Below are 12,924 nucleotides of genomic sequence, written 5' to 3'. Positions count from 1 at the left end.
CACACACACACATATATACACACACACACACACACATATATATATATATTTTTTTTTTTTAACAAGAAATGCACCGCTTTTCGAACAAATTCTTGGTTCACGAACATAGTGGTATTTGACTCTTACACTGGAACAAAATATGGCTCAAGTCTTGAGTTCATTAAATTTACTATCTTGTATGTATTGTCTGTAATACAGTTCCACAAATGGACTGACTGTCTAAATTAATCGACTTTAATTCTGCTTTCATTCTACATTCATCAAATGTGTTTTATAAAACAAATCAGTAATTGCACCTTTTCTGCTTTTTAGTTTAGTGCACAAAAATAATGTCAAATGTATATGTGTTGTCTTTAATTCTGATGTGTGCCATTATTACTGCAAACAAGTAATAATTGTGGATTAATTGCCGTTTGTCTGTGGCAATTTGAGTATGGACGTAATCTCGTTGTTGTTGCACTTGTAATGATAATGACAATAAATCTCACCCATCCATCCATCCATTTTAGTAAATACACTTAAAGACATAACTGTTGCTAATGAAAAGTCTTTTGCCACTTGTAGGTCATGTAAAACTGATGCAATAGTAAAATTAAATTTAAAGATCATCACCTTATAAATTGAATTCTAAATAAAGTGTTGTGAAATGCCATCACCAGCAGCGCTTTCAAATGCCACCAGTTATAATATAAATAATGAAAATCATAATCAATGAATATGCCTGCACAGTATTTAGCACAATGCTTTAATTTTACCGTGAAATATTTTATTTTACAAATTCTATCACCATTTTTGAATGATTTATCTATTAATGAGTAAAAACTGGAGGAAATCAATTGTCAGGCCTGAAAGAGGTTTCTGTAGGAAGAATTTTAGCCATCAGGTCAAGTGTGAGGGGGAAGTGATAGCTTTTTGAGAGGATTTGGTACTGCTGTAACAGAAGGTGGCAGCAATGAGGATGTCAGCTGCCATTAAACACCACAGAAGAAAGGAGGGGTGCATTTGATTTTCTACACAGGGCCATGTTTTGAGAATAGTGTGTAAATGTATAAGTAAAATGTATATGTAAAAGTGTATATGTATATATATATATATATATATATATATATATACACACACACACACACACACACACACAGTGAGGAAAATAAGTATTTGAACACCCTGCGATTTTGCGAGTTCTCCCACTTAGAAATCATGGGGGGGGGGTCTGAAATTTTCATCTTAGGTACATGTCCACTGTGAGAGACATGATCAAAAAAAAAAAAAAAAAAAAATCGGAAATCATAATGTATGATTTTTTTAATAATTTATTTGTATGTTCCTGCTGCAAATAAGTATTTGAACACCTGTGAAAATCAATGTTAATATTTGGTACAGTAGCCTTTGTTTGCAATTACAGAGGTCAAATGTTTCCTGTAGTTCTTGACCAAGTTCCTCCATACAGATCTTCTCTAGATCTTTCAGGTTTGAAGTTTCAGCTCCCTCCAAAGATTTTCTATTGAGTTCAGGTCTGGAGACTGGCCAGGCCATTCCAGGACCTTGAAATGCTTCTTATGGAGCCCCCTCCTTAGTTGCCCTGGCTGTGTGTTTGGGTTCATTGTCATGCTGGAAGACCCAGTCATGACCCATCTTCAATGCTCTTACTGAGGGAAGGAGGTTGTTTGCCAAAATCTCGCAATACATGACCCCATCCATCCTCCCTTCAATACGGTGCAGTCGTCCTGTCCCCTTTGCAGAAGAGCACCCCCAGAGTATGATGTTTCCACCCCCATGCTTCACAGTTGGGATGGTTTTCTTGGGGTTGTTCTCATCCTCTAAACATGGTAAGTGGAGTTGATTCCAAAAACCTCTATTCTGGTCTCATCTGACCACATGACCTTCACCCATGCATCCTCTGGATCATCCAGATGGTCACTGGTGAACTTCAAACGGGCCTGGACATGTGCTGGCTTGAGCATGGGGACCTTGCTGCCCTGTAGGATTTTAAACCATGACAGCATCATGTGTTACTAATGTAATCTTTGTGACTGTGGTCCCAGCTCTCTTCAGGTCATTGACCAGGTCCTCCTGTGCAGTTCTGAGCTTTCTCAGAATCATCCTTACCCCACAAAGTGAGATCTTGCATGGAATCCCAGACCAAGGGAGACTGACAGTCATCTTGTGTTTCTTCCACTTTCTAATAAATAATCATAACAGTTGTCTTCTACCAAGCTGCTTGCCTGTTGTCCTGTAGTCCATCCTAGCCTTGTGCAGGTCTACAGTTTTGTCCCTGGTGTCCTTAAACAGCTCTTTGGTCTTAGCTATGGTGGACAGGTTGGAGTGTGATTGATTGAGTGTGTGAACAGGTGTCTTTTATACAGGTAACAAGTTCAAACAGAAACATTAACAGGTCTGTGAGCCAGAATTCTTGCTGGTTGGTAGGTGTTCAAATACTTATTTGCAGCAGTAACATACAAATAAATTATTTAAAAAAAAACAATACATTGTGATTTCCTGATTTTTTTATTTTTTTTTTAGATTATGTGTCTCACAGTGGACATGCACCTAAGATGAAAATTTCAGACCCCTCCATGATTTCTAAGTGGGAGAACATATATATATATATATATATATATATATATATATATATAAAGTTACCAGTTTTATATGGAAAAATAAACGGAACATGGAAACAAATTTAGACGGAAATCCATATGTAAACATTGGTTTTGCAGCCCGGCTGGCTACTGTGAGGGGGGGCCCCTTTGAGGGGGATTCCGATAACTGTCGCTACACCTTCATGCATTAACTGTCACAGAATTTAGAGGAGTGCTCACACAGTTGCATAAAATTCATAACCAATCGTTGTCTGGAGGCCCCAGGCAATTGATTGGTTTGCTTGCCTTGTTGCAAAGGGCCTGGGTTAAGGTCTGGGCTAGCAATGACTGCTACCAGTGCTGGCGGGAATTGTGGTACTACTGGGTGAAGAAGAGGAGAAGAATGTGTCCAGAGACAGCAAAAGAAGAGGATGGATGTGCTGAGGGAGGATATGCAGGTGGTTGGTGATACAGAGGGCAGGGTGAGATGGAAACAACTGATCTGCTGTACCGACCCCTAACGGCAGCAGCCATAAGAAGATGATCACAATATGAAAAATCTATTAGAAAAAAATTACACTAAGTCAAATAATTGCATTCCTGTGTACTGGGCAGATAATTATTTGCAGCTGCTGAAAATTACATTTCTCTGAGGTTAGAACAGTGTGATAAACAAGTTCACATCTTAAAAAAAAAAAAAAAAAAAAATATATATATATATTTGAACAGATGAGTTCAAACAATTAGGAGCAGAAATGGTCCCTAAGTTTTCTCTTTCAGCAGTGTGGATGGCTGCAGCGTCTGCTGGTGCTCATCTGCAGAACTGCAATCTGAAACAGTTTCAGCAGGAGGCTTGTCCTGCAAACATCAGTGATATGATGAGAAGGAGTGTAATAAACTTCAGTGTTCATTCAGATCATGTTACTGAGGAGTAAACAAAAAGAGCAACGAATCCTGAAGCACTTTCACATTTATAAGACATGAACAAATAATCCAAGACAATTTGCTAAACCAAGGATCAAGTACACCACATGCAGTGGTGGGCACAGATAACCAAAAAATTAACTTCTATAACAGATAATCAGATAACTGAAAAGTTATCTTTGATAAAGATAAAATGATAAACCACCCAAAAATGTAACCGATAAATTCCAGTATTGTCTCTGGTACGTTTGCAACTACTAATAAACTGAATTTGAGTTTTAACACCACGATCGCTTCTGGAAGCACCAAAAGCGACAAAAGACCCAAACAGTGAGCCCACACTTTTGTCTTTGAACATCCTGCTCCCTGCTCGAAGCTCTTGTTTACTACACAGCTTCCAGCACAGCAGCAGCACCCTGAGAGTGGCCATAAAGCCAGCTCTCTACCAATCACAATGCTCTGGTCAGGCGGAGGTGTTGGAAAATAAAGTCATGCTGACTTATGGTTTGGTGTGAATACTGATAGACTAGCTCCATTAATGTCAATTCTGTCATTTGTACAAAGTTAAAATATAACATATATCTTTTAATGTTGACTGATGCAATAATTCTGAGGTTTTGTAACAAACACAGACAGATTGCAAAGGATTCTGGGTAAAAGTGCCTCTGCTAAACACTGATTGGTTCAGTCATTCATTATGTAAACCAACACGTTAATGTGTCGTGTGTTGGTGTTTACAGATAAATGTGCTTTTGTAAAATATTCCATTTTTTTATTTGTAAAAACAGGCATTTTTACGGAGCCCTGGAAGTGTCATCGCAAAATGTTGTGCATGTGGAGAGAATGTGCGCTCATTTTATTAGTGCTGTGCGCACGTTTTATGATGTTGTAAAACGTCAGTATTGTCTTGACACATAAATGTTGGCTTTACATTGTGCGAGTTTTGGCCCTTTTTCAGATGATTTTTCATTCGTGCGAGAATTTTTTGGACCGAGTTTCAGGTTAATCGCGTGTCCTGCATCGTGTAGTGTACATGGAGTAACAAGCTGCGTTTAACATCTCATGACCACCTCCTGATCGCCGATCGTATGGTCGAATGAAAATCAAACCTGTTTGATATTATTCTGGTCGGCCGTCGTGAGGTTATCCTGCTGCTGAAGAGCAACAAGTGTCCAACCGTTCACACTGTACATGTGCAAACACCGCAGAGCTGTCTTGTAATGTTTTTTTTTTTGTTTTTAAACTTAATTTGTAAAAAAAAAAAAAAAAAAAAAAAAGCCATTTGCAAAGCCAAAAAGTTGATTTGACAACCATAACCGGGGTCAAAATAAATAGAACACTGCCATCTACTGGTGCCCAGCCGCTTAGTACTTCGGGCAAATACTGCCATGAACACTACTGGCCAGGAGATGGCAGTAGAGGCCTTGAATACTTGCCAAAACAAAATTCCAGATAATCTGTCTGCTACAATTAAGATGCGAGGAATTTAACAAACGCAAATACAATAATGTATGTACGAGGTCTGTTAGAAAACTATCCGACCTTTTTATTTTTTGCAAAAACCATATGGATTTGAATCACGTGTGATTACATCAGCCAAGCTTGAACCTTTGTGCGCATGCGTGAGTTTTTTCACGCCTGTCGGTTGCGTCATTCGCCTGTGAGCAGGCTTTGTGTGAGCAGTGGTCCACCCCCCTCGTCGGATTTTTATTGCGAGTAAAATGTCTCAACGATTTGGAGCTTTGCTGCATCAAATTTTTCCAAAAACTGTGAGAGACAGCCAGGTGGACACCATTCGGAAAATTCAGATGGCTTTCAGGGACGATTTTATGGGGATCACACAGATTAAGGAGTGTTTCAGCCGGTTTAAAGACCGCCCACAGCGGCTGAGAGCGCGCTGCACTCCGAGCGGCGATCGACAGGCTGAAGCGACCAGATCATTTCCAAAGTGAAGGCTGTGTTGATCCGGGACGTCGTCTGACTACCACAGAAATGGCAGAAGACGTGGACATCAGCACTTTTTCGGCACATTAAACTGTTACAGGAGTTTTTGTCATGGAAAGAGGAGAGGAGGAATGCGCCACACAGCCACGAATGGCGCGGGACAAAAGCACCTCCGTGTTGGTCTCACAGGACGGCTTTCAGATGGCTTTCAGATGGCTTTCGGTGGCTTTTCAGTCGTGTGACTATCCGAGAAATTGTGGATGAGCTGGACATGCCAGAACATGTCCTGAAGCCTCACAGGACATGTTCTGGCATGTCCAGCTCATCCACAATTTCTCGGATAGTCACACGACTGAAAAGTCACCGAAAGCCATCTGAATTTTCCGAATGGTGTCCACCTGGCTGTCTCTCACAGTTTCTGGAAAAATTTGATGCAGCAAAGCTCCAAATCGTTTAGACATTTTACTCACAATAAAAATCCAACGAGGGGGGTAGACCACTGCTCACGAGGGGGGGTGGACCACTGCTCACACAAAGCCTGCTCACAGGCAAATGACGCAACCGGCAGGCGTGAAAAAACTCACGCATGCGCACGAAGGTTCAAGCTTAGCTGATGCAATCACACGTGATTCAAATCCATATGGTTTTTGCAAAAAATAAAAAGGTCGGATAGTTTTCTAACAGACCTCATATATGTGGGGTGGGTATTTATAAGCTTTGCTTCTGCTCACCCCCTTTTTGGTCACACGTCACTGTGGAATTGTCTTGTATATCAGTTTTTGTTATTGACGAGTTGTGTGCCAAATAAATAAGTTTAAGTTTAAGTTTAAAAAAAGTTTAAGTTTACGTCTATAAACCCAGAGAATATATTCACGAGAGTTTTAGGCACTAGAGTTTAATGCTGTTGTCCATGGAGCCTGAACAAGAGTGTCTGAAATGCATTTGTCCTGTCATGAACGTACTGAGATTACCCTCTCCTACACATAATGCACTGCTGGGCACAGCAAAACCTTAAAAATTAGCACATTACTTTAAAACTAAAACATATATCTGATATTTTCACTTTATAAAACTTCAGACATGATAGTAATTTTAAATAACTTGTCCAAAATTAGTTTGGTTAAAGTTAAAAATGCATGCCTCTGGATGACTTTGGTGATATTGCCAGCGTATCAGTATGGTGTTAAAGGAAATGATTTTTTTTTTTGTGACCAGTTCTCCTTTGTTTGCAAAGGATAGAGCAGTTTCTCATGGAAGCAGCTCTCTTCTGTTTGCAGAGGGTAGAACTATACATCTGTTAGGAAACTTTTAACAGGTAGGTGCTCAACTGATTTTAAATTTTAAATGCGTTTGTCGCTGTTCAGCTTTGTTTACTACGTTATTGGTCTAAAAGTTAGACAAAAATTTATAGGAAGATAATTGGTCCGATAATAGTTTTTAAAGTTATCTAAAAAGATAATCCAATAATGAAAAACATAAAACAATTATCTGTTATCGGAACTGTACCCACCACTGACCACATGCACATCTGTTAGAGATCTGTTCAATTTAATAATCTGTTCAAATACAGATCAGTGTCCGCAGATTTATAAAACTTGCATGATGTCGTTAAAAAACAAAACAAAACACTGTGCGATAGGCATTTTAAAAACTCAGTGACGATCAGGATTACAGAGTACAACACTAACAAGCCCCTCCCCCCCCCATGATAAAATCCACAGACTTTTCACAGCCCAATACTGTCACATTACAGCAAGTAAACTCTACAGCAGGGGTCACCTACCCTGTTCTTGGAGATCACCTGCCCTGTTTACCTGCTGCAATCACAGCTGATTAATTAATCAAGTCAGCTGTTTTTCTAACTTTAATAATGGTTGAGCAAACATGACTTAGTTAATCAGCAGGGCTAGTTGGAGAAGATGCTGGATAGACCATCTCTAGGACCAAACACTGAATGTTCCTTTAAGGTTCCATGTGGGGACTTACTCTGTGTTTGAGGTAGGAGAGGTAGGTATCCCATCCTAAAGTGACCGTGTTGACGTACACCACACGGAATTTGGGTGACAGGAAGTAGAAGTTAATCACCTGAGCTGCAGGCCAAACACACCAGTCCATCTGTCAGAAACAACAGATTAACAGACAATTCCAAAGTGATTACTCAGCAGAAAAGCACTAACACTGTAAAACTTTGGAAATAATCACTGCAGCACTTCAGTTCATCTCATAGGCAGGATGAGAATATAAACACAAGCCACAAGCCAAAAACATTTGCTGCAGTACAGAGGAGCTGTGTTTACTCTCATCTTTAGCTGGCAGGTACCCACGGTCTTTAACAAAAAAATAAATAAATAAATAAATAAATAATCTGACTGCAGAAACAGATTTAAACAAAACCAACTGGTGCTCTTTCAAAGAAATGCATTTCCTAAATAGTGTTAACAAGGACTCATTCGGGAGTACGGTTACAAGAATTTTGTGTACCATATATATATTTGTATTTTCCACATTATTTTACAAAATAAATTCAATAAATCAGTTAAATGTGTCAAAAGGTGAGCTTGCTCTGTGCTGGTACTGTCTCTATATGCTACAGAAACTCAAGTTACAGTTACAAAGCTAACTTATGAACGATGACACCGAGCGTGTGATGATGCAGTTACACGCTCCACTTCAACAGGCCAGAGCCCGAAACGTGCACTCACCTTGTAGAATTCCCAGAACTTGTCTTTAAACTCCCCCCACCCCTCAGATAAAGTGTGTCCCTCCATAAGAGCCATACCTGCAGCAAACAAAACAGCATGACAGACATGCGTCAGCAACGCATTTCATCAGACAGAATTTAGATAAATTTTATGGCTGCAGGACTATGCAACCGTAGTAAAAACATAAAAAAAAAAACAGCCGTACACAAACAAGGAGCAGAATCCTAACATCTTATTCCAGACAACCTCTGAACTCCTTTAATTGAAGGAGCAACCATGTGAGGACGTTATTGTAAACATCTGGGTTTAACACCTTGACAAACGTACAGATGTGTACTCTTTCATGTGTGTGTGTGTGGGGGGGGGGGGGGGGGGGCTGGCTCCGATAAAACAAATTTTATTTTTGTCATTTGTTATATTTATATTTTGTTTGACTAGAATACAGTCAGTTTTTGTCACACTTCATAGATCAGCAAACTTTTTATTCCACAGCACTCCACTCAGATAGTGTGCAAAACACAATAATACATAAAATGTAGTATGTCTGATTTGTAATCTTCATACACAGCAAATTTATACACACACATACATACACATATATACAACATTTAAAAGAGATATACCACAGTGGGAGTAAAATAAACATATATAGAAATGTGGATGAATCGATGAATGGGATATTAAATGGTTTTGGAATTTTGTACCAATTTTTTTTAAAAAAAGCAGCAATAAAATTCAGATTTTGGGTGTAAAATAAGTCCTGGTGGCTTCTCCTTGTTTTTCCCCCAATTGAGGTCACCACAGAAAATGCTGATTTGGCACGATTTTTTTTTAACCCCAGATTCCACTCCACATTACATGGAGAATGGGCAGGGTGGTCTTGAATCAGGAACCTTCCCTGGAAACAAGCACACCAACTGCTTGGCCACCACCCCCTAAAACACAGACTGTGTTGGTGTAGGTGTGCAGTTTTGACACAAGACACTGTCATGGATTTAGTTATGTAGTTCAGCCTGATCGACGCCTGTCGGGACAGATGTGACTTCAGTGGGCTTCCATGATATCCACAAAACATGCATTTCTTTTATACGCAGACCAGGGCTGACTGAAGGTCTGGGTTAGGTCGTAGGAGGGCAAGTAGGTGATTCATTAAATGGGATGCATATGAGTGTTCAACACACCCTGAGCTCATAAAATGAAGAAACTATAGCCTCACATAAAAAAGCCAACCATAGACTTTTGGTCAATATTAAAATAAATACCTAAAGTTAGCTACAGTGTGTAGGATTTGGGGTTGTTTTCAAGAGCAGTAGGTTCCCAGATCAAAACCACCCCTGCCTAGTCTTCATTTGAAGTTGCATCAGGAAGGGCAGCCGGTGTCACAGACTGAACGGTCCGCCCGCGCATACGTTATTTTGGAGCTCAGCTGCTCATCTAAGACAGAGTCTATTCACCCAAATCAAATGGATTAGTGGGATTATTAACCATCAGATGACAAGGTAAAACCTCTTAAATCATTCTAAAGTCAGTTTTAAGCAGAAACAAGGCAAAACTCTGTGACACTTTGAAATGACCAACGCGCAGTGAACGCATCAGCTAGCAGCTCATGTAGCCGCAGCACTCTGATTGCTTCCTCTGTCTTTAATGATGAAATAATGCTGAATTTATGTGGAAATGATTGTTGCACAAAAACTTCAGATATCTGTCGCTGAGACAGATGATGACCGGAGTGCAGTTTTAAGCAGAAACGAGGTGATAATCTGTGAACCGCGGCTAAGGACGCATGAGCAGTGAAGGCAGGGTGGACAGATTTTTAGGGGGGGACCGTGCAGTCTGTGACACCGGGCAAAACTTGTGCCAAATGAACATGCAGATCCATAATGGTTGAGAAAGGGAGAAACCGAAAGAGCTTACTTTTATTTGCAGAAATGAAATGTAGCATTCATAACCATCTGTCCATAAGTGTATAATTTACCCGCAACAATGAGTTGATGCATTTTCAAAAACTCTGAAGGAACCCTTCATGTGTATGTGGCAGTGAGCCCCCTCACGGAGGCCGTCATATTGCAGGCATTGATACAGTAGCCTAAAAGGGACATACTTTGTTGTGTGGGCCGCTGAAGAGGAGGTACTGCTGGCCCACCACCACCAGAGGGCGCCCTGCTTGGAGTGCGGGCTCCAAGCACAAGAGGGCGCCAGACCCAGAGGAGGTGACAGCTGTCACCCATTACTCCAGCTGTCACTCATCTACACCACCATATAAGCCGGACTGCAACTCCACCTCCCCGCCGAGAAATCGACTACCAGTACTAAGGTAAACTTCTCTGCTGTGATTATTGCGAATAATAATCTGATCTGTTTTGCAGCTGTTTTTCCTGTTGGTATTCCTTATCTGGGATTTTTGGCGTTTGGTGTGACTGCGACGACTTCGCCTCACACCCCAAAACCGATAAGTGGTAAACAGGAGCTGCACGTGTGTATGATTGGAGGTGGAGGTGCTCCCTCCTAACGGTGTCTGGACTGTTAATCACTGAGTGTGCGGACTCACACTCACACATCATCTTTCTGTTTTCTGCCAGCAGTACCAGGGTCGACAGCCGAAGACAGAGGCCACCTGGGGACTCGGGACTTGGCGGCTCCGGTGTTCTTCAGGCCGTTGGTGGTGGGAGCCGTGTGGGACGCGGCTTCTCTCTCGTCGGGCGTCTTCTATCTTCGAGCCTGCCCACACGTCACCTGGTGTTTATTGACTGTGAACATTAAGACACGTTTCGTTGTGTAATATCACAACATTAAATTGTTACCTTTTGGCTTACTCATTGTCCGTTCATTTGCGCCCCCTGTTGTGGGTCAGTGCTACGACACCTTCACAACAGGATTTCTCGGCCATCGTCATGGACTCCGAGGGGCGTCAACTCCAGCTTGAACGGCCAATGGAAGAGCCAGGAGTGCAGGCGTCAGCGGGAGGCGGGTTGAGTGAGCTGCAGCAGATCTTAACCACCTTCAAGGCCCGGTTAGTGTTTGTGACCGAGCAGAGTGTCCTCCTTAATCGGAGGGTGGAGGCTCTCACCGCCAGGGTGGAAGCGCGCGATCAGGGCGCTGCTGCAGCAACTCCTCTGGCTGGTCCTGGGCCCGTATCAAATGTTCCACTGGTCGTTCAACGAACCCCCCCACCGTCCCCTGAAGCATACATAAGCCCTCCGGAACCGTACGGGGGCTGTGTCGAGACGTGCGTGGACTTCCTCATGCAGTGTTCGCTCGTCTTTTCACAGCGCCCCGTCATGTACGCATCAGACGCTAGCCGGGTGGCTTATGTTATTAATTTGCTTCGAGGAAAGGCACGCGCATGGGCTACGGCGCTTTGGGAGCAGAATTCACGGCTCCTGACGTCTTATACTGGGTTCGTACGGGAATTCAAACAAGTGTTTGATCATCCCAACAGAGGCGAGACCGCTTCGAACGTGCTGCTGTCGATGAGACAGGGGCGCCGTAGCGCAGCCGAGTATGCAGTCGACTTCCGCATCGCGGCAGCGAGGTCCGGCTGGAATAACGTTGCGCTCCGCGCCGCCTTTGTAAATGGACTGTCCCCGGTCCTTAAGGAGCACCTACTGGCCAAGGATGAACCGCGGGAATTTGACGGGCTGATCGATTTGGTTATACGTTTAGACAACCGTTTAAATGAGCATCGTCGGGAGCAGGCCGGGGGGCGTGACCGGGCACGAGCCGTCCCTCCCCCTTCCGGTTCCGACAAGGTGACGTCGTCCCCACGCTTCACTGCCAGAGAGCTCCGTGTGGCTACGGCTCCCCCTGCTGAGGAGGCTAGGGACACGAGCAGGGCCAAATTAAGATCAAAAATCAGACAAAGGAGGCTGGCCCGCGGGGAGTGTTTTGTCTGCGGCTCTTGCGAGCACATGCAGAAGGACTGCCCTAAAACGGTCAAACTACAACGCCCGTCCTTAGAAACTGGGCTAAGGGTGGGTCATAACACGCACGCGGGAAAACCCCGCAAATCTGCACGAATCCCAGTAACAATCCTTTGTGGGGATTTAACCCTTCATGCCCCAGCACTGATAGACACAGGGTCTGAAGGGAATCTGCTGGACAGCAGATGGGTAAAGGAAGTAGGGCTCCCTCTGGTGGCTCTGCCGGCACCATTGCAGGTGCGAGCACTAGATGGCACTCTGCTTCCATTAATCACACATCAGACACAACCAGTGACTTTGGTTGTGTCTGGGAATCACAGGGAGGAGATAGTGTTCCATGTAACACCTTCTACCTCCCGAGTGATTTTGGGCTTTCCATGGATGGTGAAGCACAATCCCCGGATTGATTGGCCGTCTGGGGTTGTGACGCAGTGGAGCGAAACCTGCCACCGGGAGTGCTTAGGATCCTCGGTTCCTCCCGGCACTACGGCTAATGAGGAGGTCAAAGTTCCCCCCAATCTATCGGCGGTGCCAAAGGAGTACCACGATCTTGCTGACGTTTTCAGCAAAGATCTGGCACTCACTCTTCCCCCGCACCGACCGTATGATTGTGCCATCGATTTGGTCCCGGGCGCTGAGTACCCGTCCAGTAGGTTGTACAACCTCTCACGTCCGGAACGCGAATCAATGGAGACCTACATCCGGGACTCCTTAGCTGCCGGGCTGATCCGGAACTCCACCTCCCCGATGGGTGCTGGTTTCTTTTTTGTGGGCAAGAAAGACGGCGGACTCCGTCCATGCATTGATTACCGAGGGCTGAACGAGATCACGGTTCGCAACCGATACCCGTTACCT

At 43.2% G+C, this 12,924-nt stretch overlaps 1 protein-coding gene across 1 annotated transcript in view; it reads right to left on the bottom strand.

Moving 5' to 3' along the window:
- The window catches only part of mpv17l2 (MPV17 mitochondrial inner membrane protein like 2), a 77,501-nt gene that overhangs the window by 47,329 nt on the left and 17,248 nt on the right, over window positions 1–12,924 (bottom strand). Inside the window, exons 3-4 of the mRNA XM_034180089.1 lie at window positions 8,150–8,226; window positions 7,434–7,562 (exon numbers count right to left, since the gene is read on the bottom strand). Of these exons, the coding sequence (XP_034035980.1) occupies window positions 7,434–7,562; window positions 8,150–8,226 (206 nt within the window). The remainder of the gene's footprint in view (window positions 1–7,433; window positions 7,563–8,149; window positions 8,227–12,924) is intronic.

This window comes from Thalassophryne amazonica, chromosome 10, assembly GCF_902500255.1.
Source record: "Thalassophryne amazonica chromosome 10, fThaAma1.1, whole genome shotgun sequence".
Taxonomy (NCBI): domain Eukaryota; kingdom Metazoa; phylum Chordata; class Actinopteri; order Batrachoidiformes; family Batrachoididae; genus Thalassophryne; species Thalassophryne amazonica.
Note: the sequence above shows the minus strand (reverse complement) of the source record. Positions and strands in the feature narration are given on the sequence as shown.